General features: G+C 42.7%; 2 protein-coding genes across 2 annotated transcripts; one reads left to right on the top strand and one right to left on the bottom strand.

The window, feature by feature from the left end:
- Positions 1-786: 786 nt before the first annotated feature.
- Positions 787-9,628, top strand: borcs6 (BLOC-1 related complex subunit 6). The gene is made up of 7 exons (XM_076741428.1): positions 787-839; positions 2,446-3,065; positions 3,407-3,590; positions 3,817-3,999; positions 6,339-6,502; positions 6,592-6,675; positions 6,903-9,628. Exons 2-7 carry the CDS (start codon positions 2,457-2,459, stop codon positions 7,026-7,028), a joined length of 1,350 nt encoding a protein of 449 aa, XP_076597543.1. The 5' UTR covers positions 787-839; positions 2,446-2,456; the 3' UTR covers positions 7,029-9,628.
- A 732-nt stretch (positions 9,629-10,360) lies between these two features.
- LOC143327198 (hyaluronidase-1) lies at positions 10,361-25,982 on the bottom strand. Its single transcript, XM_076741427.1, has 8 exons — positions 25,920-25,982; positions 25,460-25,662; positions 16,306-16,971; positions 14,511-14,759; positions 13,780-13,926; positions 13,330-13,416; positions 12,892-13,086; positions 10,361-11,288 (listed from the first exon to the last, which is right to left on the bottom strand). Exons 3-8 carry the CDS (start codon positions 16,912-16,914, stop codon positions 10,899-10,901), a joined length of 1,677 nt encoding a protein of 558 aa, XP_076597542.1. The 5' UTR covers positions 16,915-16,971; positions 25,460-25,662; positions 25,920-25,982; the 3' UTR covers positions 10,361-10,898.
- Between the last annotated feature and the right edge of the window lie 886 nt (positions 25,983-26,868).

Genomic DNA, 26,868 nt, shown 5'->3' with positions numbered 1-26,868 from the left:
TCAACAGATCACCAAGGCGCCGAGCTCAAGGCAGCTGTGTGTCGTGATATCATTAGCAGTGGTGGAATGAAACTCGGTTAACTGAAGTTCTGTAGTTGTGCAACTTTGAGGTACTTGTACTTGAGTTTTCTTTTCATGCTATTTTCTACTTGTATTCCTCTACATTTCGCAGGAAAGTATTTGTGGCCTACTTTTTTAACTTTTAAGATTTCTGCTTTTTTTTTTTTTAGTCCTCAAGCAGAGCAGAGAGGTCAGACTGAGCTGCATACCTACAGCTGGCTCAGGTTCAGTGTTTAGTTCAAGGACCCTTCAGGCTCACCTGTCAGTGCAGCTGGGTGCTAAACCTTCGTCGTCCTGTGTCTGTGCGTTCTACTTCTGTGCGTTAATAAGTCACCGACATGCTACTTGTATTCAGTTATTGCCTGAGGGGCTGTGGTGTTTGTCTCCATCTGTGGGAGAACAGAGATACATGCAGGATGAATCCTGACAGTGTGGACAGGGACAAATAAAGTCACACACCTACAAAATACAGTATTTAAATGTTGCTCAGCACGAAGCAGCAATGTTATAGAAATATTTTGATTTGTTTTGAATACATATGAACAGCAATGACCAGTAAGTAAGAGTAAAATTTCTTTAGTTAATTTCAATAAATGTATTACGCCTTGATATACTGCTGTGTCAATAGAAAAGAACTAGCATGGTTAAATTTTTGAATTGTGTTGCTGGAAATGCTTTTATTTTTGCACGGCGGAACTATTCTGTCGAGCGTCGCGGGGAAGATTTTTCATATCGGACACGGCTGCTTCTTAACATTTTTCTGAATAGAAGCTGCACTGGTGAGTGTTTTCTTCATTAAATTAGGCTTTGTGGTAGTGTTGTAAGACCTCGTCAATAGATAAATACAAGTTTTACAGTCAGTCACCATTTATCATGTGGCAGTGTGAGACAACAAAAGCGAGCTGTGATAACATTGTGATTTAAAGGCCTGGACAAGCTAGCGTTAGCCAGCTAACACCATTCAACAACATTAGCCATTGACAGCGAGCTAGTTAGGCGGCTAATGACAACAGTGCATCAACTTCCTCAAAACTGACTAACAGTTCTTATGTCTTCGTGGTTTCTTTGTTCCTGTTTGTCTGTTACGGATGGCCGTCTTTGTCCACGGAATTATCTTAAACGTTCACGGGCGTTGTTTAGATACAAGTCTTGAGAATCCAAGCAAGTGTTAACACTAATTTAGTGTCTAAGCTAGTGCTAAGCTAAGCAACCTTATATTACGTCATGTCACACTTATGGGAAAACAGCTGTAATCCATAGGTGGTAAGGTACAACAGGTACAACAGCTGTTATTATGATCCAGTAGTCTTGGTCATAATTCAAATAATAGGGTACACGGACGTACAGATATCAGATTATTAGCGTAAGTTACAGCCTTCTTATTAACACACATTGAGCTAAGATCTCAGCTTCACATCTGAAGGCTGATGATAAACAGTAGCATTTGAAACTATGAACTGCAGCGTTGACATGTTGTTGCATAAATCCCACACCACAGTCCCTTCCTCAGAATCAAAATTTTCCAGTTTCCATGTATGATTCTCTACTTCATTCAGGAGAAAAAGGCAAACCACAGTTTTCTCAGTTATTCTTGTTTTGAAGAGAAATGTATCATCCGTAAGCAGGGAGGCTGGGTAGGTTTGTGTGATATGATATTAGTATGAGATAATAGGAAGACAGTAATATATAGTTTATACGGGGAAGCTCTCCCTTTCATGTCTCTGGCTTTGTTATTAGACTGTTCTTTGTCAATGCTGCAAATCAGTGAGCCGGACTACTTTATTGTACATTCAAATTTACCCTGACTTTGCATAGATGTAATGTACTTGATTAAGCAAAGACAGACATTCCCACCTTTTCATTGTATCTCATAAACAGTTTCTGAATTTAAATCCAAGAAAATGTACTATTCCACAATAGACAACATAATAAAATCTATAATATTAGAATAGGCAACATAAAACCTCATGTTCTATAATAGAGGATTTTACCCATATCGCCCACCCCCATGACTGGGTGTCGAACCTCAGAACTAATGAGTACCAACCAAAATGTGTCTGGAGCATTTAATAATAAAAACTGTCAGATATTTTCTGATTTAGAGTAAGAAACATTTTTGACTTCAGGCTGTATTTTATTTTGGTAAAGTCCTTAATTTAACACTGATGCATCCAGCAAGGAAAAGGGGTTTAAACATTTTATATTTCCAAAAACAAGCCATGGTATCTATAGCAAAACCCAGGTATTGTATTGGCACCTATGATACCCAGCCATAGTAAGCAGTGGTACGTGGTAAAATCCTTTTGACTTATGGCAGCACTCTAATTGAATTATGGATTAAAAAAGCAGAATCTCCCCCTCTAACATTTTCTCTTTCTTCACCAGCAGGTGGAGGGATGAGTCTCTCCCCTGTGATTGGCACTGAAGTGCCAGAAACCGCTAACGGGGTTGTGACACCCGTCCCTTCAGAGAATGGCCCTCATGTTCCAGTCTCGGTGAAATGTGGGGGGAGCAGGGTGCCCTGTCCTGGGGAGGCATCAGAGGACAGAGCCCTTGGACACACAGAGAACCACGTAGATGTGGAAAACAGAGTTTACGATGGCGAAGGCCGCTTGGAGACAAAGGTGTACAATAATGAGAGAACATCTAGTTTATCATCACAGAGCTGGCACGTGACAGACCCCTCCCTCCCCGCTGCCAAGTGCACAGGAGACTCAGAATCAGGCTCCAAAGATACAGACATTCCTGAGGCCTCTCAGGCTGCTGAGTCTCCAGGTGCATCTCTGCTGTGGGAAGCATACTCCAAAGACTCATCTCAGCGAGGAGACCCTACCACCACATCCAGACAGCAGATGGAGGCAGACACTGTAGGCGGAGATACTGGCAGGCAAGAGGACGAGGAGGAGGAGGAGGATGGAGAAAAGGAGAAACAGGATGAGGAGGATGATGAGAAGAATGGAAAAAAGTGGATTCATCAGCGTGCAGGAGGGAGAACAGAGGTGGAGGTGAGTGGACTATAGGATTATTTTCAGGTTTATTAGATTATGTGTACCAGAGAGACTGCAGGGCATCATGGGAATGATAACAGTCAAAGGATGTAAATGAGCACGATCTGAACTAAAGGAAGTGTTGTGGAGCCATCAGGACTTCACTGCCTTGCTTTGAAATAAACTCTCTGCTGAGACTTCAGTACAGAGAAGGAAATTATTATAAACACCAAGAGAAATGTGTAACTATGAGGTCAGGTTCATAATAATTCATGAGACGTCATTTAATAAGCAGTGATTTAACTTCTTCACTTCCTCTTCTTCTCCATTCTTTGTTCACCTCCTCACCTACTCTTTAGTCTTCACGACACTACTCCTCCTCAGCTCCTGGTCCTAGCACCTCGTCTCCTTCCTCTCCACCTCCTCTTCTGCCCTCAGATGAGATCCCCTGCCCTCCCCACGTCATGGCGCAGGTCTGGGTACGCAACGTCCGGGGCATGCAGGACAGCAAGAGCCTGGATGAAATCAGCCAAGCGTGTGGAGGTAAATGTCTGCCATACAGGTCTGATTGTGTGCTTACTGCAATTCTACCTTTCTTTACTTCCCTGAATTGATAAGCACACATGAAAAGTCTCTCAGTAAAGCAATAAGAAGAACAGCATTGGAAAATTGTCACTGTGTTCTGTCAGACCTTCATATTTAAATAGGGCAATAATTACTGGCAGTGTTTAACAGTTTCATGCAGCTAGTTTTGGCATATTCTGCACAGGCGGTTCGGGGGCCCGGGGAGGCGGCCGAGGTGGCCAGTCAGAAGGCCGACGGGCCACAATCTCCTCCGCTCTGGAGCTAGAGGGGACTGTCAGCCATGAAGGAGACCTGACTAATTTCATCACCAAGAACCTGGAGCAGAAAATCAAAATGAGCTCCAAGCCCAGTCTGGACTGCAGTGACTGTGAGTATGCAGCTGAAGCAAACTTCACAAAATTTCATAAATTTAGTCCTTAAGTGGAGAGGATTTAGACTTCCTGTAGGTGTGTGTCTGTGTGCACGCAGAGACATAGATTTACTTTGTTGTTTTCATCAGACAGAGTGTATTTTTAAAGTATCTATGTCTTATCTGTTGGTGTGTTCTTACCGTGCTGTATTTGACATGTGCAGAAGAAATGGGTGTGTACAGTATACAGTTGTGTCCTGACGTGTCGGACATATAGTGCATCCATACAGGTTGCTTTCATAACTGTGTTACATTTGAGGGTCACAAGTCTCCAATAAAAGAACTGTGTGGAATTTCTGCAGTGGAACGAGGTGTCTGAAATGGCATTCCAGCAGGTTAATAGCATATTTATTGGCAGTGGTGCTGAAACTGCAGTGCGAGGTGTCTGACTTGCAGTCAGATCCACAGCCAGTTTTTCCCTGCAAAGACAAACAGGCCCAGTCAGCCACTACTCATCATTTATGCATAAGGTTGGTCATGTCCAAACCGTAAGAAGTAATGAAGAATGGATGCGATATCTTAAGCAAATTAATTGCTGTGTCTGCTGTCTCATGATGAACTGATGGATTCTTGCATGAATCATCTAGAGCCCTGCAGTGTTCACAAGGCAGCAGAATAGCCTGGACCGATGACACTTCATCTACTTCACTAAATTTAAGACTGTTTTCATTTTATTACTTATGTTCTTGATCATACAGTACATTTTAACTACAGTGAAGGTTTCCAGTGCAGATTCATCTGCACTTTCTTTTATTCTTCTATTTAGAGAAGTTTTTGTACCAACCTCTTCTTGCCTCATGGTAGCACACAGAACCTCAATTAAATTTAGCATATGTGAGTGTGAAGATTATTATCCAGTAATTAGTTTATCATCATCATTTGACAGGCTGGCTGAATATATTAAAAAAAAGACTTTTAGAGGTAAATGTGTGAAGCTGATACCAGAAAGGTTGCTGTCAGACCCTGTATGATGGCCATGTGACTGCTTATACTGTAACAGTCGTTGAGTTTCTCGTGTTCTTCAGGTTTTAGGTTTGATACTGGGTTTAAAACCAGTGTTTCAGGAACGCTAACATCAGCTGGTTGTCCTGTACTGTGTGGTTTGATTTGAAACACATAGAGAAACCTTCCCTGAAACAGGAACATTGTTTGTTGACTGAATCCGTTAAACCAGCTTTATCATCAGAGACCTCTCTGGGTGAGATTTTTAGATTAATAATTAAAATGTGATGAAGACACTTTGCCCTCGTTCTCTCCGTCTTCTCACTCTTTCCTGGGTGATTTAATTAGCCTCGTACTGTGTTTTAACAAAGCACAAGAGACTTAAACCCACAGAAATTGAAAGTGATCCTTTTCCAAAAGGTTACACATATGTCGCAGCTTCAGAAATCAAATGATCTCTCGTCCAGCAGGTTGATTTAGCACAGTCTGTCTGTTAGCAGCCATCTGTCTTGTCAAATTTTCCAGGAGAAAGACTCTGAACCGCTGCCCTTCTCTCGGAGAAAAAGCCCCCTGGATTAGAACGTCAGCTAAACTGGCCACTCAATTTAAACACAGGAACACAGTCAATACGCCCTCTGTGGCAGCTCATTCCCTCTACCTGCTGATTCAATTAGGATGGATGACTCACAGACTTTGTTTAGACTGGAGGGATTTATAACCGAGGTCCTGCTGCAGCCCGACAGGAACCGGTTTCAGAGATGGAATCCTGTTTTTTTTTTTTTCTTTTTTTTTTGGGTCCTCTGGCCACACATGTTTTCTGTTCTCCCAAGATTTAATCATTCGAGCCAATTGTGCCATAATTTGTTTAAATCTGTGCAGGCAGTCTTAGAGCAGGGCTTTCAAGAAATGGGAATGCTTCACTTGCTCTGGTGTATAATTTGTGTGTCATTTTGTCTATTTATTCCTTTCAACACATTTTTTTTTTAGGGAGTCAGTTTTAGCTCATGCTTGCACACAGGTTGTGCCTGTTTGGATTTACATCACCCTCTGCCTTTCTCTGCCTGACTGACTGTCTGGGTGGTCTGTATGAACGTGTGTGTGGTTGTAAAATAATGTATCAACTGTCAATCAGTTGAAAATGAACTCTGAGTAACTCTGACGGTCAGTTCATCATCTGTTGTTAATCTGCAAAGATGCAAACATTAACAGGTTCCTGCTTCTCAAATTCTTTTATTCGAACAAAACAGGCTCTTTGATTAATGGGGTCTGTTTACATGTGACTCTAGAAAATAACCAGTAGTTGCAGCCCTGCTGTTATATATTATGCATCTAATTTCATAATTATTTCTCACCAGCGGACTGCTCTGGTCCCATCTACCGAAGCAGGGGATTATCACGGAGACCAGCAGATATCCCTCCCATTGATCCCGCCGTCCTGTTGGATCTTCAGAGACACACCCAGGAAGTGGCGCACAGTGTGGAGATGATGATGCGGAGCCTCAATGGAACCATCCAGAATGTGAGTCTAAAAGCTCTCTTAGCTTTTCTTTAACAGCATCTTTTGTTGCTCTCTGTTTAACGGATTGATCTCTCTGTCTGTTCATGCAGATGACAGCTCTGAGTGTGGGCTACATCCAGACCTACAGAGACTCAGTGGACAGCCTGGGAGAGTCTGTGGACATGAGTATAAAGGTGACACTCAGTCTGTGTGTGTGTGTGTGTGTGTGTGTGTGAGTGAGTGTGTGTGTGTGTGTGTGTGTGTGTGTGTGTGTGTGTGTGTGTGTGTGTGTGCGTGTGCGCATGCGTGCGTGTGACAACCCTGTCCTAGTTTGTATTACTGTCATATTCCCATGATTTCACCCACTTGTGATCTGGCTGTAGCTTTTTTTTATCACTTCCTTACCTTTCGGCTCCTGCAGGGCATGTACACGCTGATGGCTCGCTGTGAGGAGCTGGATCGTTCCATGCAGCCCATACACACCCTGGCTGCGCAGATCCGTGACATCAAACGCACCCTGGACGCTCTGGAGGCCATCTGCAAGTAACCCCACCTGTCCAGCACAAATACACATCCCAGCTGCGAAGATCCGACATCAAGCACATGACCGAACGAGGCTGTCTGCAAGTAAACCCACCGCTCTGCAGGTAGCACACACACACTGCAGCCACAATTATGTGCACCTCCGGATTCCTGGAACCATTGCTACTAGGCATGCTGGATGATTGGCGTTAATTGTCCCTCTGCTTGAAGATGACCATGTTTGTGTTGTGAGATTGTGTCTGGCTCGATTTGCTCCCAGGGCTGAGCTTCTTCTTCCTTTGTTTTTTTTTTTAAAGCAACCTCACTGTCTCTAATGAAGTTGAAACTAAACCTCACTAGTTAACCTGTTTTGGAGACACTTGGTCAAGTGCCCTGAACACACATACATGTGCGCGCGCACACACACACACACGCACGCACGCACGCACACAAACAGGCCCTTGAAGATGCGTGGATAGACACCCCTCTCCATGAAACAGTCTAAAGAGGAGTCGTGTGTCATCATCCCGTCCAGCCCGCTTGGTTCAGATTGCACTAACCTTCCTTCCCCACATGGGGGCGATGTTTCTCTCTCTGCCTCTTTCTTCGCTCATGGAGAGGTCAGCATGAACTGTTCAGAAGACAGTGACTTTTGCACATGAACAAAAAGACTATTTTTTAATCTTATGCAACACAGATCATGTTCTTTCACTGCAGGCTAAATGAGGGCGGGGGGAGCATCGTGTCTGCCTGTGTGTATTTTTTATGTTTATTTATTCAATTTTCTCGGCATACTTGATTTTTCAATTACACTGCTTCTTTGTGTTGCTGGGATCTGACCAGTGCAGCCAGATTTTTTTTCCATTGAACAGGCCCGCCGGAGCATTTGGAGTTTAAGCTCAAATGCTGCTTGAAGGTGTTTGTTGAAGGTGATGAAAGTGTTTCACTTTATCTGCTCAGATTCTCTCAGACTGTCCATCAGTTCAAAACTGGCAACCTTTAAATCACAGGTGTGCTTCTCTTATTTAAATCTACCACCAGCCATGTGTCATTAGGTCTAAGATCTCACCCTCCTCCTCTGTTTCAGTGTAATCCAAGATGTTTTCAAGAACCTAACTTGAAAAATATCTTATGTAGCCTACACTTATGATTCGACTCGTTAATGTCATCAAAAGTGAAAACGCATCATGCCAAGGCAGTTAGATTTAGTCAACCTTGAAGATTTTTCATGAAATCTGAAGCTGTTGAACATCTTTTAATTTCCAGGCATGTCAGTAGCTAATAAATTGCACAGAGTGTCATTAATTTGATCGTGTTCAGTCGGTGTTGACAAAGCCTCTTTAAAGAAATGTAATGTGTTAGAAGAGCTCAGTTTGGAATCCATGAAATTGTTTGGAACAAAACTCCATTTATTCTGCTTTGACTAAATTAAATTCAGATCAGTTAAGGTTCGCCTCTCATTGTACTGAACAGCCACGGACCAATCACACAAACGGCCATTAAATTGCCGTGCAGCATGTCCTCGCTTTTGTTTTCTTCAACACTGAAAAGCCTGGACGTAGGAGAATAATCGCTGAAACGTCAGTGGACGGAGTCGGGACGCAACCTTCGGATGTGAACTAACCTGGACTATCACATTTATTTGCTTGCAAAGTGAGTATTAATGTACTCAATGATAACAGCTACAGAACGACTGTAACTTTACCAGCCTAAAGCCATTTGCCCTCATGGAGCATTATACTTGATTTAATGAAGAGACTGTGGTACTTCTGTCATTGCACTGGAGGGAACCTTGTAGTAGATCATCGTACGTGTACTAGATTTATACACTATTACTCGTACATGTACCTATTACTCATGGCAGGCAATATGTAATTTGGCTTGAGTAGTGTTGCTGTTGTGACGGCTTTCTCATATTGGACACTTCTGGCTCGTCCAACACTCTTATTGTACGATTTTTCCAAACCAACTACTGAAGTAGATTTCATCTACAGAACGTTATCAGAGCAAAAGTGCAAGCAAAGTAAGTAGACGTTTTAATCTTAGCTCTGCATTGTCTGAACTGTCTCTTCATGCGGCTCAGCGCCTGTTAATGTGTTTTCACCTCTGTGGGAGAAGATCATGTTATTGGCCCAGATTGCATTCGGTGTAAAGTCTGCTCTTTGTCTCAGTGTCACTTTCCCTGAACTTGTTTGCAAAACTTTGTGAAGACTGTCTGGTAAAAATTCAAAGAGGATTAGCGAGTGTCATTAAAAAGCTTATATTAGAGAATATTATGATCCTGGCTCCCCTTGATGATACTGAAACTGACTAAAAGATGTCCACGGTTGTAAATATGTAAGTGCTCTTTTGCAGATGAAGGTAAAAATGTCCAGAGGGTGGACATTCGGGAGTCTTAGTAGATTTTCAAGGTGAGAAAGGATCCAGGAGGATATGAGAAGAAATGTCATTTTCTTGGTCATGATATAAATAAATGTATGATTAATTCATTTTCTGTTGTACAATCAGATGCACCGTGTACATATGATCTCTTTCTGTAACTAAAAATGATTTAGATACCCTTTGTCTTGAGTGTATATTTTAATGAAAAATAACAAAATAAATTTACATGAGCTGCAAAAACAATCATTGTAGTGATTTTTATATATATATATGTGTGTGTGTGTGTGTGTGTCTGTGTGTGTGTGGTACACTGCCTTAAGGAGCACTAAGAAATATAAAAAAATACTGATAAAAATATATACATGCTTTATAAGCAGTTTGCCTGTTATGGACTGAAGTACTGAATAAGTTCTTTAGAGGTTTCTCCTTTGAATGAACAGATCCTCATTAATTATATTGAAGGAGTTTTAATTACATGCTTGTGAGATCAGTGGACCTTTTCCACAGCAGATATTTTGACTTGTCACAGTAGCAAAAGCACAAAGAGACAAAGACCACATGCACCGGGACCAGGGCCCTGACACTGAGGCTCCTAAATGGAATCCAGCCATCAATCATTTCACTATTTTCGTGCGCTTTCCTTTCCACGACCTGTCGAAAAGGATTGTTGAGTGGTGCAGTTTCACCGGAGCTCAGGCAGAGGGCGCTGGAGTGCTCAGAGAGTTAGTGCTGCAGTTCAGCAGATCAGCCTCTGAAGACAGCATTAACATGTGTGATAGAAGCCACAACGTAAAGTCGGGATATTTTTGACGATATGCAACACTTGAAGGCCAAAGCTGACACATGTTCAGTTTGCTTGAAATTGAATTTAGATATGTGACTCTCAAACAACAAAGTCAATGAGCAGTTCAATGATTTTATGGCTCTTAGAGAGTTTGTTCATTTGTTTTCTTTCTTTCTTTCTTTCTTTCTTTCTTTCTTTCTTTCTTTCTTTCTCTTTTTTTGGTGAACTGGCCCTTTAACCCAGCACATCTACTTAATGGAAAGAGAAACTCTTCAGTAAAAGAGGCCTTAAAATGATGAGATAATCTCCACATAACAAAGCACTGACAAGAAAACGTATAAAGAAAATGTGCAAAGAAAAGGAAACGGTGCAGGCTGAACAGACTGCGTTCACGTGTCTGCGTTCAGACGCTGATTTTGATACGATGATGATATTCAAGCTGATACCAGCACACTGATCGGTGGGTCTGAATCTTGGATGTCACGTCTCTCTCTTGAAACACAGCCAGTAGAAGCTGAAAAAAGTGACAAGTGTTGCGTGTGTCTCTTGGCACATTCAGAGGACATGGTTTGTTGTCCTTCACTTATGATTCAGGTGATGTTCAGACAAGAATGCAGCACGCCTGCAGCAGCTAGCACAGATCCAGTGTCTTACTCAAGGGCACTTCTGAAGAGCTCGTATTGCAGTTATAGCCCAGACCTTCCAGGTGAAGGCTGGTTTGTTCACAGTTTAAGGTTCCAGGCATTGACTTCCAACCAGCAGCAACAGCAGAACAGTCAGGTTTGGGGCACTGAGTGGATTCGTACTACCGTCTGTAGGGACTTCCAGTGAAGGCTTTGAACTTCCAGGTGAACTGCTTCCTCCTAACTCAGTCACAGAGGCACCTATTGTTGTAGAAGCTATGGTCGACACTGTTGTAGTCCCCATTACATCTCCAGCGTTTTTTTCCACCGTGCCCCCAACAGACGCTCCGTCTTTGGGGGACTGCTGGTCTGAGACGTCCCCGTCTGCAGTCTTGTACCACTGGCACTGGAAGTCCCTCTTCCAGATCTCAGCTGGGTCTGGCTCAGCTGGTTTAGTGCTTGTGTCCGGCTGATCTGTGGCTTTTGCTGCCTCTGGCTGTGAAGTTAGATAGAAAATGATTTGAATACTAGCAAACATTCGTGCTGTAACTTTCATGGGAAGTAGTATTTTCTAATATCAGTCTGAAGATGAAGTCGTGTGGCCCAAATTCAAAAGGAAATACCACAATTTTCACGGTGTTCTGAGGTAACAGCAATATTCGTGCTTTATAATGTGTTGTACTTTTTATGACAACTGATTATTACCATGCACAGATTTCAAAGAAGTGATGAGTGCTCCCAGAGAAACAGTGTGAGTGTGTATAGTACTGTGGGATCAAACTCCACCCGATCTTTCTCTGTTGTTTCTCAGCTACTGTTTTTATAAAGTCTTGGTTATCTTTATCAGTCGTGACTAAAAAATGAGATGTGTTTCCAACTTTCCACACAGAAATAACATAAGTTGAGAACTCGTGTATCTTTACACGTGTGAATCAACGAGAGATGCACTTCTTTTCAGTTCCTAGCTGATTCCTGAATTTGGACGTCTGCTGATAGCGATACTGGTGCTGTACCAGAGCTCTTTTTCTTGTCTTCAAATGAATTCCAAAGCACTTTATTTGAACTGTAGGTTAAGTCAGGTTCACATGCTAACAGTTGTAGGAGTACAAATTGCTATGGCAACTTCTTTAATGTTTTGAAAAACTTGTGCATTTCATGTGCGCAGCAGTGCATCATCAACTACTTGCAAGTAGGTTTCTGTACATGAGTTCAAAGTAATGAGAGAATTTCAAAGTGCACTGGCAAGTTGACAATGCCTTCGTAAGCTTTTCAAACTCGATAATTGAATTCAAAGTGCAAGAGCTGTGCAGAGAAATAGACATTATGAAAAGACCCTGTCAAATAGGTTAACCAGATGAAGACTGGATGAAATCTGGATTGGTACATGGATCGGTGACCTAAGTCTGGTAAGTGAATCACACCAGCATGGGCTACCGATACTGGATTGGATCAATCCCAACTCTAGAATCAATTCTTCAGCAGCAAAATGGGAACGTCAGAGGCATTCATCCTTTTAGCCCACTGTAGGTCACATCGAGCCTCTCATATCTCACCAGTCTCATACTGTATTTGTTAACCTTTCGACAAGCATGATTTCACAGTGGTTACTGCGCAGAGACTAAAAAAGTACCATAAACTGTCGCCTCCAAAATGACCATAAAGTTGAATGAGCACCCCTCTGAAACTATTCCAACAATAACTGAACATTATACCCCTCAGGAAGCTGGGTTTTATTACTGGGCATGGTGTCCGACTGCAGTGGTTTCAGCTGCATGTTGTGACTTAACTCACTTGTATCATCTGTCATAAGACTCTTCCGGTCACCACAAATACTAGAGTGTGTCATGGCTTTACATAATGACACAAAGCAGCTTTAATGATGTTGCCATTGCAAGACCAAGGACAGAATGAGTCTGGTTTCTATCTGAACAAGGTTAAACAGGCCTCTGTCAACATCTATTTATGGCTCAATGTGGGAGTGGGTATCAAGCTCCTGCTGGTCCACAGGATTAATGATAAGTGGAACACCGTGCGTAAGCAGGGCTTTATTAATCCGGCACAAATAGAGTGTTGATATCTACTTAAAATTACAGTCTCACCTTTTCCGTCACCTTATCCACCACTTTGAATGGGGGTGGGAGGTGGAGGTAGGCAGAGCTTTCTGGGTTTTGACGAACGCATCGGCCCTTTCCCTGGCACAGAGAGGCCGAGCAGAGTCGAGTTGCTGTGGTTATGTTGATGGAGTAGGGACCCAGGACCTTCCGGACGAACTCTGCCAGGTCCTGACACTCTCTCTGGGAGACAGGCAGTTTGATGTAAACAGGAAGCAGAAACAGTGGCGCGTGCCAAAACAACACAAAGCAGTGTTTGGAGATGTATCAGCGAAATTAAACATGTGAAATGGTAAAACTGTGTTTATAAAAGTTCTGGAAAAAAGTTGAAAATGATCAGATCTATAAATATCAGCGGACGGATAAGCATGGAGACGTATTCGTGTGTGTAGGCATTTCGTGCAAATGTATAGATGTGTACTGTACCTCTGTCTTCGTCTCGCTTCTCTCCCAGATGACAACCCCGGCTGTTCCCATGGCAGCACTCTCTCCTATGGTGCTCACCAGGTCTGCCTGAAAAAAGAAAAAGAAAGAAATTATACAAAGAAGCTACAAATGAGTCAAAGCACAGCACGCTCTTTTTCAGCTTGTCTCTTTGTGCTCGTCTTACAATCACGATTCCAAAGAAGTTGGGACGCTGTGTAAAACATAAATAAAACAGACTGCAGTCATTTGCAGACGAACTGTGTTGACGGACAGCAGTTATCTGAAGTGTTCCTGAGCCCATGTAGTAAATATTATTTCACTCTGGTAAAACTGACACTTAAGAACCAGGAAATAGTTAGTGCTACGATGTGATGTGACTCTACTTCTGTCCTTCCTCTCCACTGCTTCTGCTTTAGCAGTGATCCATACAGAGGGTGTTTCATGTTTCACCTGTGACAGGAAAGTATTAGTTGAGGCGTAGACACTCTTGACCAATGGGAATACAGGAAGATCAAATGCTGTCCCAGTCAGAGATGATACTCGTAGTGCTTCTCCGATTTGACTGGACAAATAAAGCCTGGCTCCAGAGGTCCCACCCTATAAAAGATATGGCAGGTTTAACACAGTTATTGGAAACATACCAAAACTCAGTTTGGTTTACAGGGAAGTGCTTAAACAGCAGTGATGTGTTTTTGTCTACTAAAGCTCTTTTCACCACTTTTTCTTGTGTCATAGATAATGAGTTTACACCACCATGTTCACACTTCAGCCTGACAGATTGTCTTTGTCAATTCCAAGAAACTCAGAGGTTTGTTTTCCACTACATATCCGGGCTCACGGAGATGTTGGTATGCAGGGGCTTTGACAAGAAGTTTTCTAACTTTTTACAAAAACTCACTGATAAACCAAACATGGCATTTTTCATTTCACATGATTTTTTTTTCTGCAGTTGTGTAGTTGTTAACTCCTCGGGGTATAGGCTTAAGTTAGATGCTAGTTTTCACAACTTTTTGTGCCTTAAGCTCTCTTTCAGCCAATTCGAGTACTTATGCAGATGCATGCTGTCAAATGATATGTTTCTGTGGAGTTATGATGAGGTTTTCTATGCTCCCTCTGTGATTATACAATGTCTCAACCCGAAATGGAAGTGTGAAAGGATAGAACAGAACAGCCTGACCCACCTGCAGCTTCTCCAGGGTGAGGAGAGGGTAGAGGGCCGAGCATCGTTTCCATAGCCACAGCAGCTCGTCGTTAAGGGCCATCTCTGCAGCGGGGCACTGGCCGGTGTAATTGGCTAACATGGTTTTGGCGGGATCGCCGTTGTAGCAGCGGGGGTACGGGGAGACCCCCCATAATGCTTTGGGCCTTAACCTTTTGACCTCCCGTAGAGTCTCCATCATCACTGACTGGCCTGCTGCCTCAAAGTCCACCTGTGACAAGATCAATCACCTTTGAGTCCCCTCCAGACATTTTCTGTTTTGTTGCAGTTTTTATCCAGAATAATCCTTCTGACATGGCCAAATCATCAAACCTGAGCAACGGTTGAGGAATGAATAGTATTTACTGGGTGATTATAGAAGTTTGTAAACTGTGTAAGATTTTGCTGCACAGATTCTACTGAGGTATAAAAGCTCTGGTTATATCAGACCATTGTGGACGATGTTGCAAATCTCTGAGTGGCTGTAACCATTCAGCTGCCAAGAAGCTCCTGATTCCAGTCTTTATGCTGAGCGAAGCTAACCAGCTGGCGGTAGCTTCATCTTTAGTGTACAGACATGAGAGTGATGTTGTGCTCCTTATCTAAATCTCTGCAAAAAAGTGTCCGCATGAGACGCACCAGGCTTTCAGCTAACTCCAGTGTGAACCCATCCTGCTCCAACACGTTTGCACAAACCTGCCAGAAAGCCTTACTAACACATAGTTAATGTTGTGAAATGATCACACTTTGGTTAAGTTTAGGCGCCAAGACTACCTGGGCAGGTTCAAGAAAAGATTGTACATGTTTGGTTTCATTTTTAGTTTATCAAAGGACACAGACCCCAGCCTCTGGAGTGGAAGTCGTGTGTTTGTTTGACCCATCCATCCACCCCACCCTCCTCCATTTGGAGTTAGTTGAAAGCCTGGTTCATCTCATATAGATGCTAAAGTATGTAGATGCTGAGTCTGGGGTGTTATTTCGCTGAATAATTCAAAACCAGACATAGCATCTATGTTTATTTATATGAAAGTATTTCTCAACTGAATTTTCTGCAAATGATATAGATTTACTTGTTATTTCCCGCCCTTACTTAAGCATAAAATGCCTTTGTCCATCTTGGCATTCTTTACGTATGTTGTCCAATTCAGCTTTATCCACATTGACCGTGAGTTTTTTGTTGGGATGCTTCTTTCCAAATGGACTGAATTTTGCAGAGTAAAGTTTTTTTTACACTTTGTTCTACCTTTGACACCATAGTAAGACAATCATCCGCTTTGTCTGGGTGAGTCATCACTGTGAGTGATCACATTGTGTACACTGTGTCTCTTCCTCCGTCACTCTCTGCTGTGGTGCCCTCATGTCCACCCGGCCTGCGTCTCCACTGCCCTTCTTCCCGTCTCTCCCTTTGTTGCTCACATCATAACATCATAATGACATATCATTGCCAACATTGCATTTACAGTAAAGCAAATGTTATCGTAGTTAGTGACCAAGTCTCAGTGGAGATTTGCATTTTCCATCAAAGATTTTCTCATGACTAAAGAAGAAACACTTTTGGAAGTGTTTATTTCTCCGTCAGCATCTTTCACACTCCACCATCTGCCAGCAACTTCGAAAGTTTTCTCTCCATCTCATGCTCCCTCAACCTCTCCCGTATCCCTCTTTTCTTTTCATGTTCACTTAACTTCCTTTTTGTTTCTTGTAAACTTGTTTTCTCCCATATGCCTCCCCTCCATAGCTGCCTGCTCCCTCTACCATCTACCCTGAACTTTCCTTACCTGTGACCACCTCTCCACCTCCTCTGGGGTCCAGCTAGGAAAGAAAGACTTCAGCATGTTTCTCGATGCCTCCAGATACATGGCCTGCCTCTCTCGGTTCCTGGCCCACTGGGGGACCCACTCTGCCCAGCGCAGTACACCCAGCCCGAGGTACCTCGGGGCAGGTAAAGCCGCCTCCAAGTCCTGCTGTGTCTTTTGAAGGTGGCTGTCCAGCCGTGTGTGCTGTGGTAGCCCCCCATTGACTGGTGTGTCTTTGTCCACGAAATACGGGTAGTTTCCCAGTGTGTCCTCGTAGAAGACGGCCACACGCTCCCGTTCCATCCCGAAAGATTTGGGATCTGGCTGACCGGAGCAGGAGGAGTCCGGAATGCCCCAGAAGATGATAAAAGGCTGTCCGGACAGCAGAGGAGGACGAGCTGGCTGAGGTGGACCGGCAATACCGAGGTCAGCGAAGGCAGCAAGCAGCAGGAGGAGGAGGTGCAGTAAAACTGGAGGCTGGACTTGAAGGATGGCTGACGAAACAGTTGTGTGAGTCCTGAGATTGTACGGTGTCGCCTTATGTTCCGCTGGCTTTGGGTCTGGACGCGACCGTGGCTCGGTCCACGCCATTGAAGCGACCACCTCTCGGGCTCTCACCCCTTCAGGCCTTCACAGCCGATCATGTTCCTGTAAAACACATCGCAGGAGTCAAACTTCTTCAGTCTGTTGGGCGACATGATCAAATGATGAGCGGCAAGCAGTGAACAGGTCAGCAGAATTGTTCCCCTCTATCATTTATTGTTGATGCCATACAAGAAAACGGCACATACGAATCACAAAAACATGTTTCCTCTCTTTGCGTTAACGGGAGCCGCTCTGCTGCAGGACTGCTCCCTGTGGAAGCTGTTCGGAGTGAGCTGTGTGCATTGTCCTGAGTAACCGGGAAACTGTTTCTTGAAAGACAAAGGTCTCATTGTTTTGCCTGCCGTTGCTTTACTGTGTTCTCACCCAGAAGAACGGGATATTTTCTTCTGTCTACTCTTTTATTGAGTTGCACACTGTTTTGTCACCTCAGTGTCTCATTTGAAAGGCTTCAAATTCTTCCTTAAACGGTTCTTATCTTCTCTATCCTTCATCTCCCCTATTTAAAGTGGGTGTAGTGAAGTTGGTGACAGATTATAGGTTTCTCAAGGGTTCCCTCAGTCACACATGTCATGGAGAATGCCGGTGTAGTTAATATTTTATACGCTCAGTGATGTAGGATACAGCAAGCGCTCAGTAGGGGTCCAGGTTTTAAAGTGGGTACAAGGCTGCACACAGCAGTGAGGCAGGATAGACGCTGAGCGGAAGTAGTAGTGACTCCAACGCCACATTTTTCAATACTAATCCTCATTTACTCTCCTTACATCCAGAACAAATACACATTGTTTCATACGTTGACAAAGAAAAAAAACGTCCTACTTCAAATAACCGACACTCTCACCATCCTCTGCGTGTCAAGATATCGCATTCATCAAATGTGAGTGGTAAAACACCAGATCTTATCGGGGGAATTAAAGAGCTTAAATTTAAATAAATTATAAACAACGTAATTCTTTATACCACTGCGTATTTTATGATATTTTATTAGCTTCTTTTGACCAATATCCAATTATTTGTTTATCTCATATAAATATCTTTCCAGTTTGTTGTTGTTATTTTCTTAAGGAGCCAATTCTGTGTGGTCAGGGGACTTTTTGTTCTAAAGGAGTCATTGAAATGTCGTTAATTTCTTTTAATAATAACTAACATATGTTAGTTATTAGTGAACCAACTAGTGAACCAACTCATGAATGACTGAACCAACTCGTGAATGACTCTTTCGGTTCTGTATTTTTAAATACCCCCGACCCCAAACCAACCTGTAGCTATATAGTTTAGAATATTATAGAACCAAGATGCAACTGACGGCGACTGAGAGGGAAAGGCACAGTTCAGCACCACGGACAGCACCGTGCATTTATCAACACAGCACAGTCAGGCTGCTGATATTTCAGAGCCATGATCGCTGTCATGGATTCTAACTTGTACAAACCCCAGTTCAGTGAAGGGAAAGGATCAGTGCGTCGGGCAGATTAGACCAACATATTCATCCCACTACTGGGGGGTGGAGAGGAGGGATGACAGATTAACAAGGGGGAGGACATCCCCCTCATCCATCCGAGTCATCTACTGCCTACAAGACCATAAAAACCTTGGTTCTCTTTTCATACCACTTGTCTGGTGACAGTGTGAGACACTCACTTGGTTATGTAAGCAACAAAAAGCCTTTTAATTTAAGAAGCTGTTAGTTAACGTAGCTGCGCTGTCACATTTGTCACACTGCTTTCATCAATCACATCATAATTTACAGTCAGCGCCATGAGAATGACACAGTGATGACCACTGTTTGACTCACTCGGCTAATAAGGACAATGATGAATTAAGTGAATAAAGGTCAAACAGCCAGTGAGAAAACTGAGGGCAGAAGTGCATTTACTCTACACTTAAGAACAGTTTTACCACTAAAAACTAATCACTGGGTGTTAAATTAGATAAATTACTCCAAGATGGGAAAGGGCATTTCTATTTCAAGGAAGTGTTCTGCAGCTCTTCAGCTCTTCATTGGTATTTCTGTGCAAATATGTGATGTATAAGCGACTATCCTGGCTAGCTGTAATTCATGCAAACTCTTACGACTTACTGATTACAGATCATAGAGTGTCTACAGATCATAGCTGTTATTGGTCTTATAGCCGTTTCTCCACATCGAATTTGTTTTCTGATCTTTCTGCTTGTCTTGTACTGCATTATTTGGTATAAATTTGGTTTTATTGATTCTGTTTTTTGTTGTTGCGTTAATGAGGACCCCAGGAAGACTAACAACTACTCTATGGAAGGTAATTGGGGTCCAATAAAGAATAGATTTAGTTTGTATTTTTGCTGGATTTTATATGCAAAACATGTAATAAGATCATAGAATATCATGTATTTTGGGAGTTTAAACCCAAAAACAATTTTTTAGACCACCTGCAATTTTAATATACTGCCTCCAGGTTAATGCATCAATAATATAACACTCAGACATCAGCAGAGGCAGGAAAACTGACGGACAGACCTTTTGAAGATCAGCGCTGCAGCTGCTTCCTGTCAGCGTGCTCGTGAAGCTTTTAGATCCTACAGCTTTAGTTATGAGATGATGGAAAATGCAGTGATAAGAGTGCCGACACAGTAGAATGGAGGCAGTTTGTACTTGAGAGTAATTAACTAAAATTCTCCATGTCCTGGTGCCTTAGGGGGAAACCTCGTCTCATGTAGCCTCTTGTTAAATTTGAAGAAATCAAACACTGGAAAAACTTTTGACAAACTATTTTCTAGTCTGGCTGTTCTGTTGTATTGTCTGCACCGTGATTTGGCTTGTTACTGTGCTGTTAAATAAAAAATAGAGCAGGAGAAGAGGAATTATTTAAAACAATGTTCTGCTCATGTTACAGGCAGACACATGAGGAAACACGTCCAGCTGAGAGGAATATACACAGTGTGTTCCACAGTTACACCGAAGACTCTCCTCTTCTTCAACAAGAAATAATGAGAGCTGGAAGCAGAACTAGCAGCTGTTGTTTTCCAATAATGTGTGTCTGCCGGTTTTGCATAGGCGGAGAAATCAAGAGAAAGCGTGAAAAATAATAGCTGTACCCGGGACTACTTTTCCTGCTCCTGAAATGAATGTGGTGGTTGATGGGTGGCTCATTACAGGTCCAGTATTTTTTAGATAAAGAACTTCAGACTAAATAAAACTGAGCAGTCTTAAAGGAAACATGTTTCATCGCCATCGAAGGTGAATTTAACCGACAGAGAAAACCTGTGAATATTTGAGGTGTAAAGTTTTGTAACATATGAACACAAATCGTGCTGTACCTGTTTCAAACACACAGACACACAAACCTACTGATGGTGACAACATCGAGACAACCGCCCCTCCTCCCCCACTATTTGGGGGATAATCATGAAAGTTTTATAGCTGCAGTTTCCAAAATTTGAGGTGTTCAGTGAGTTCGGCTGTGGGCTGCGACCACATGAGTTACAGCCTGGATTTGTTGACAGTTTGGCAAATTGGCACAGTTAGAAATGTGCTGAATGGGATATAAGCAGCTCCTGTTCACAGTGCATCCACGGATGAACAGACACTGTGCACTGGATTACTTTGATACGGAAAAGAAAGTTCAAATGTGATGGTTGTGCAGTTATAAGAGGTGTTTTTTCTGTGATTTCTTGGTGGATGGTACATTTATTTAAAATTGACTTACTTATAATAATGCTAATGATATCCTCAGATTATGTCTGTGGTAGCTTAAGTGCCTTCATTTCGTCCATCAGCTTTGTGTCACAGCCGCTGTTGACCATGTTGGTGAATGGGCCAAACTTCTATAAGTGACTTCCTGTCCTTGTCTCTTGTCTCTCCCTCTGCCCTCCTTAACTCTCCCATGCTGCCCCTAATCTCTCCCCCTGGGGAGGCACCTCACAGGTGGAAAACCTCTGGCTTAGATGGTCCAAGACTCTGAACTCTGTTGGAAGACCACCACTCTTCCAACAGATACACCGTCATTGGTGACAATGATGATGATGGGGAGCGCGGCCTAACAGCTAGCTCTGAAATAGCTCAGTTCCCATTGGGTTGACATCAGGTGCCTGCACACGCTGTAGCATTTGATTCACATACTGATAGTGAGCCTGAGTGCTTGTCCTTCTCCACGCATTTCATCCTCTTTAAGCTTGATGTTTTTTAGGTTTTTGGATTGATAACTGTCATATAAAACTCCTCTGAATCATATTGTGTGCTGTTCCTCTGCTGGGGTTAACAAAGGGTTGGAGCATTTTCATGTTGTCCACCTTATTTTATTTCACCGGGAACGTGTCACATTTTTGTGAAAATGCTCCGGCAATTGCTTGTTAGCAGAGGAAACTCTTGTCGACAGCGCAGATGGCTGCTGGCTCTCTAACAAGCCATTAAAAAGGGGAATTTTACACTGTATGATGAATGTCTGGGAGAGACAAAGTGCAACTCAAAACGCCAAGGGATTCTTGTAACATGAAATATACCATGCGCAAATAAATACGCAGGCTTTAAGGAGGGAAAAGAGGAGAATATATCAGGACCCCCTAAAGGCTCGGCTCAGCCTCGCTGCTGTTTTCAGTTAGCCTGGCTGAATAGACCTCTCATTAGCTGGAGGTTAGTGGAGCTCTGCTGGATAATATGTGATGACAGCAACCTAACTGACAGGAGAGTGAGTGAGCTGTTAATCAAGTGCCGTCTGTCCACGCCCACACAGTCCTGAGAAGAGGTCTAATCAGGCTAAAGTGGAAAAAAAAGCTGTGTGGGTGTGCAGGGGCATTACGTATTAACAAATAACACACGGATGACACGTGATGTGCCTTTGACTGCTCTGCAATACGACCGCAGCATGCTAACAGGACCGCTACAATGAGGGCTGTTTCACACGTTGTTTGATTTAGATGTTTAGCTCAGTTCATTGGCCTCTTCATCATCATTATCTCAAAATAACAGCCATTTAACTGTAATTGCATCGTACACATAAATGCTTAATTAACTGATTGTAACATGGCTTCAGTTATTCTGACTAATTAGCACATTCCCTGTGAAACATGTTCGAAAACATAAGGTACAAACCCTTGTTAGATTAGGAAAGAAGGGGTAAGGTTTAGAAAAGAAGCTGCATTTTTCACACAGCTTTCAGGACTGTTTGGGGATTTTTAATACTGAGAATTGAACACAGTATTTAGAGAAAATTAGAGTTCATTTGAAGCATTTGACTGACGTTCTTATCCCCACAGACTTCCGAAAGAACAGTTGAATAAGCTCTCAGATCACCAGCAATATAAGCTACTAATACTAAGGAGGTCAAAGGTCAATGACTGCACAGTGTGCTCCTAATATCCCAGTGTTCCTAGATCGATCACGTGAAAAACGTGCATCAAAGACTGGAAAATAATGCGTTTTTCCCTTGTTTGAATTATTCTAGGACAGAATATTAAATGATTTCAGGTCCCACTAATAAGCTGCGGTTTGAATCATCTACAGCCATGATCAGACAATAACACATTATTTCACATTATTACCGTCATCGCCTGCCTTTTAAAGAGGGCCAGTGCTCTGCTCTCTAACTGCTTCCTTTTTTTTGTTCCAATAGCTGTGACCCTGTCATGCTGTACAGTATGTAATCCCTCGCTCAGTGCTAGTGGTGAATGGTAAGCGTGATAGCGAGCTAATCTGTGCAGACGAAGCCTCTGCTCTGTGTTTACTCGTCTGTCTGGACAGAGGCTGATCCTGAGCCCACCGCCTCCGCAGCTCAGAGCACATAAAGGCACTTTAACCTTTAGTGCTTATACATGATGGAGCCTCCAGTATGTCAGCCTGTATGTTACTCATTAGTTCAGAGGTTTACTTTTCACAATTAATTCTTCAAATGGGGGAAAAAAAACCTGTTATGTGATTAGATTCACATTAAGTTGATTGTTAATAACACATTTTTAATTATTAAACGTATGAATAATTCATGTCGTTATTGTGCTGTGTCCTTCAGTTAAGAGGGAACAATTGCAGGATTGCTAATTTTTAGTGATTTCATCTTCTGGTGTGTTTTTCTGGTCATTCTCATCTCACAGTTCATTTGTCTGCTCCTCTCCCATGAAAGCCACCACACACTGCCAGTAACACGAGGAAACGTGTTATTTCAGTGCAGGGACTCTTGATTTGGTCTCGTCATCATCAGACAGTGTTAAAAAAAAGTCTGATTTGGCACTTGAGGAGTGAAATACCCGTAACAACAAGAAAACCCTGCTTATTGTGTTAAATTTAGACATCAAGATCTCATTTAAAAACTTGCTAACGGAAGCTGTGAGCTAACGGCTGCACTGGCTGCTGCTTCCTGAGTACAGTGCAACAGGTTTCTCTCTTCTGTTTTGCATTTAGTGAAAGTGGGGCCTGTAATAGGAGCGGATTGATGTCTTTTTATTGGGGGTGAATTAAACTGGTTGTTCTCCGGCCATGCTGTTTGTGCTGCTGCTCATTGAACCGAGAGGAAACACTGGTAGAATCCAATCAGGACATGAAATCAGCTGAGATTAGCACGATATATGCGTCACTCTGGTCTCATGCCAGAAAAGAACCAGTGCAGCAATGCTCAGCAAGTCAACATATAGTCCTTTGGCTGAAGTGTTTCGGAGTCATTTGATCAAAGGGCCTCAGTTTTTGCTTTGCATCTGTCTCTTTTATATCACTTCGAGTTTCGATGTAATATCTGTTCATGTTAACTGCTCTGTTAGACAGCTGGGACATACTCAGGATAGTGATAGTTTACACAGAAAATGTGCGCTCGACTCCAGTGACCAATATTAAAACATGTGAGTCAGCTGTGCTGCCATTTCCACTCACTGAAACTATATTTTTGCTCCGAGGAGTCCACAGATAGAGATGTCTGTCGAGCACTCGTCACATCACTGCCGTCATCCTTTGGTCCTTGATAAGGTACCACAGACAGTAAGAATTTTAATGGCCCCCAGAGGTGATATCAGCTGGGATTGGCTCCAGCTGCCCCCATGACCCTCTAAAGGATGAGCGGGTACTGGATATTTTTGTAATTATTTTCCCAACTATAAACTCCAGCTGTGGTCCTGACTGGAAAAGATAACACCAAACTGCCTGTTGTATTTTTCAGCAACATTTTTAACCAATTCAGTAAGACACCACCACAAACAATGACCCAAACCACTGTCCAACTAGAATCCTTCTGTCCCATTCTCAGCTAAACTAAGACACTAAACGGTGATATTAACTGTAGGACTATTGAATTTCATCACACTGCTTCGCTTAACGCTCTGTCAGCCAGCGTTCACTGCACACTCCTTCATTTCCACCTGTGATCAGTCTGATATGTCAGGCCCGTCTGCAGATTCTCCCTGCAAACAGTCTCCAGCAGTTTGAGCAGAACATGGTTACAGAGACACAGGATGTGTTGACATTGACGTGTAAAAAGTAATTTCAACACACTCAAAATATTTGGTGAGTATGAACCAGTGTTCTGGTTTTTACTCAGTATCAGTGACTATTCGATGATAACTTTGTCCTTTAGAAGAAACAATTGATAGCAGCTAGTTTCAGGTGTTACCAGTCAAAAACATGAAATAAGACAGTAAGTTACTGGAATAAGTCAAGCCAGTGATACATTGTAGTTATTTTAATAAAATCAAACAAACAAGCCTCTTGAATTTGTCTAAATTTGAGAAAAAGTCTTCATTTTCTTAACACCAGTTGGATCGTTGGGACTATGGGTGAGCTGCTGGGTTCACCACCAGCACGTTTACACTGATGTTGTTCAATGTCAGTGCTGATTAATGTGCACTGTCCCCTAAATACACGACCAAATATGCTGAGGTCTCTGAATATCAGTGGCCACCTCTATACAATGGAGGTAAATGCAATGTGCACAAAGTACTTAATACTGAGCTGACAGTGAACAGAGATCATTGTGTGCTGAGGATGATAAACAGAGAAAACTGTCAACTTTTTACGTGACGTTTGTTCAACTCAACCAGTGACCCGTTCTATGAGTTTTTGCTCTGATATTTCTGTTTAGGACTCCAGAAAACTTTTTTCTTTCTGTTTTCCACAGGATTTTCTAAAGGCCCCTGATAGAAACCAAACAGTGCATTTTCTCTCGTGCGCTCCCTCAGGTTCTTTTTTTTTTTCCAGTAATTCAAACAGAATTAATGAATAAAGACTTCAAAAGAAAAATGCTAATTCAGTTTGATTATCAGTTTGATCCCTGACCAGATGTCATGAATAAAACACAACAACAGCGTGCTCGCATTGATTTAATTGAGCAAATCTGTGCTGTTGTGTTGTTTTCTAGAGTCCAACATCTGATTCAATTGTGAATCTGTTTGTGTCTTTTAATTTAGCATTTTGTCTTATATACTTTGAATACACAATATTTATCATTACTTTTGTTTTGTCTAGTTTTTTTTTTTTTTTTTCCAAACGACTGACGTTATGACTTGCAAATGCAATTAAACTGGGCAAATACAATGCTAAAATCGATAAATGCTAGACTGACTAGACAAGACAAGCCAAACTTACCCAGGCCAGGGTTGTTCCTGTATTTACTCCTCACAGTGTGGACATCGTCTGTGTTACGGCTCCTGGTACTGTGGCGTTTTCTTCCTCTGTCTTCAGTTTTATTCGTTAGTCTTCCAGATAGAAAAATCAAGGAATCCTGCTGGATTTGTGAGGGCATGGATAAGCTGTGCATGTATAACATGCAGCAAAAAGAAGCCTGACATCTGGAAGAGAGAGATAGAGAGGGAGGCAGGGAGATAAAGAGACGGAAATAGACAAGAGAATTAAAAAGAGAGATCAAAGTGTCAGGAGAGGAGGAGAGGTGGGAAATGATGAAGGAAAAGAGAAAAGAGGTGAAAAAGAAAGCCAGAGAGAGGCAGAGAAGGAGTTAAGAGTCCGACCAGGAGATAGAATGATGGGTGGGCAGGTGTGTGTGTGCGTGTGTGTGTGTGTGTGTGTGTGTGTGTGTGTGGGGCCTCACCTTCACAGCCAAGCTAAGCTTCCTTACCGAGAGAAGGTAAGCGGGGTCAGTGTTGACCATACCGCCTCACATGACCAACAACACTGACCATAATCCCATAATCCTCTGCTCTACCGCTGCTGCCCTTGGCTAAACAAACTCCCGAGCTGTGAAGGATCACACCTTCTTCTTCCTCCCCCCACTTCCTCCTCTTCGTCTTCTGCCTCTCCTCATCCTCCTCTACCTCTCACCGGCTTTTCTCTCCCCGCTCTTCACCTCTGTTACCTTTCATTCTTTCATTTCTTTCTGTCTTTCACTTCCCTCCTCCTCTTTTTTCGCTCTCCTCCCCCTGCACCCCCTTACCTCCCTCCCAAATCCCACTCTCCCTAATCTGTTTTTTTTTTTCCTCACTTGACTCTCTGTTGTTTTATGTTGAACTTATTTTTTCAAGGATTCAGGAGCCACAAAAATAAATAAATTAGAAAACCACCGGCACCGTCTGGGTCGGTGTGACACAAATAAACCACTGCTCCCTCTTTCCCTCTGTTCTTTTCTCCTTCCGCTCTTTCTCTCTCCCCCCTCCCTTTTTACCTGCTCCCTCTGTTGAAACACTAACAGATTTTTCCTCCCTCGGTTCAGGTCCTCCTGTGTTATTTTCTTTAATGCTCTTCACAGTCCATATCTCCGAGGCGAATCTTTCACATTTGCATACACTGTGTGTTTGCTTTCAGCACACGCTCCGGCTTCTAATGAATATCTGTCACTGTGCTTCACACAAGACTCTCCAGCCACACTTCCCTGTGAGGAATTAAACAGGTGGTGATTTCGGCCTGTCGGTGGCGCGACGTAAAAGGTCTCAAAAGCGACTAAATAATAAATGTCCGTATCAGCGCATCAAACGCTGCATGAGAATAATGAGTGACAAGCTCGTCTGAATGAGTCAAACATGAGTCTGATTTAAAGGTTGTAG

Source organism: Chaetodon auriga, chromosome 10 (genome assembly GCF_051107435.1).
Source record: "Chaetodon auriga isolate fChaAug3 chromosome 10, fChaAug3.hap1, whole genome shotgun sequence".
Taxonomy (NCBI): domain Eukaryota; kingdom Metazoa; phylum Chordata; class Actinopteri; order Chaetodontiformes; family Chaetodontidae; genus Chaetodon; species Chaetodon auriga.
This window is presented reverse-complemented; position numbering and strand designations above follow the sequence as displayed.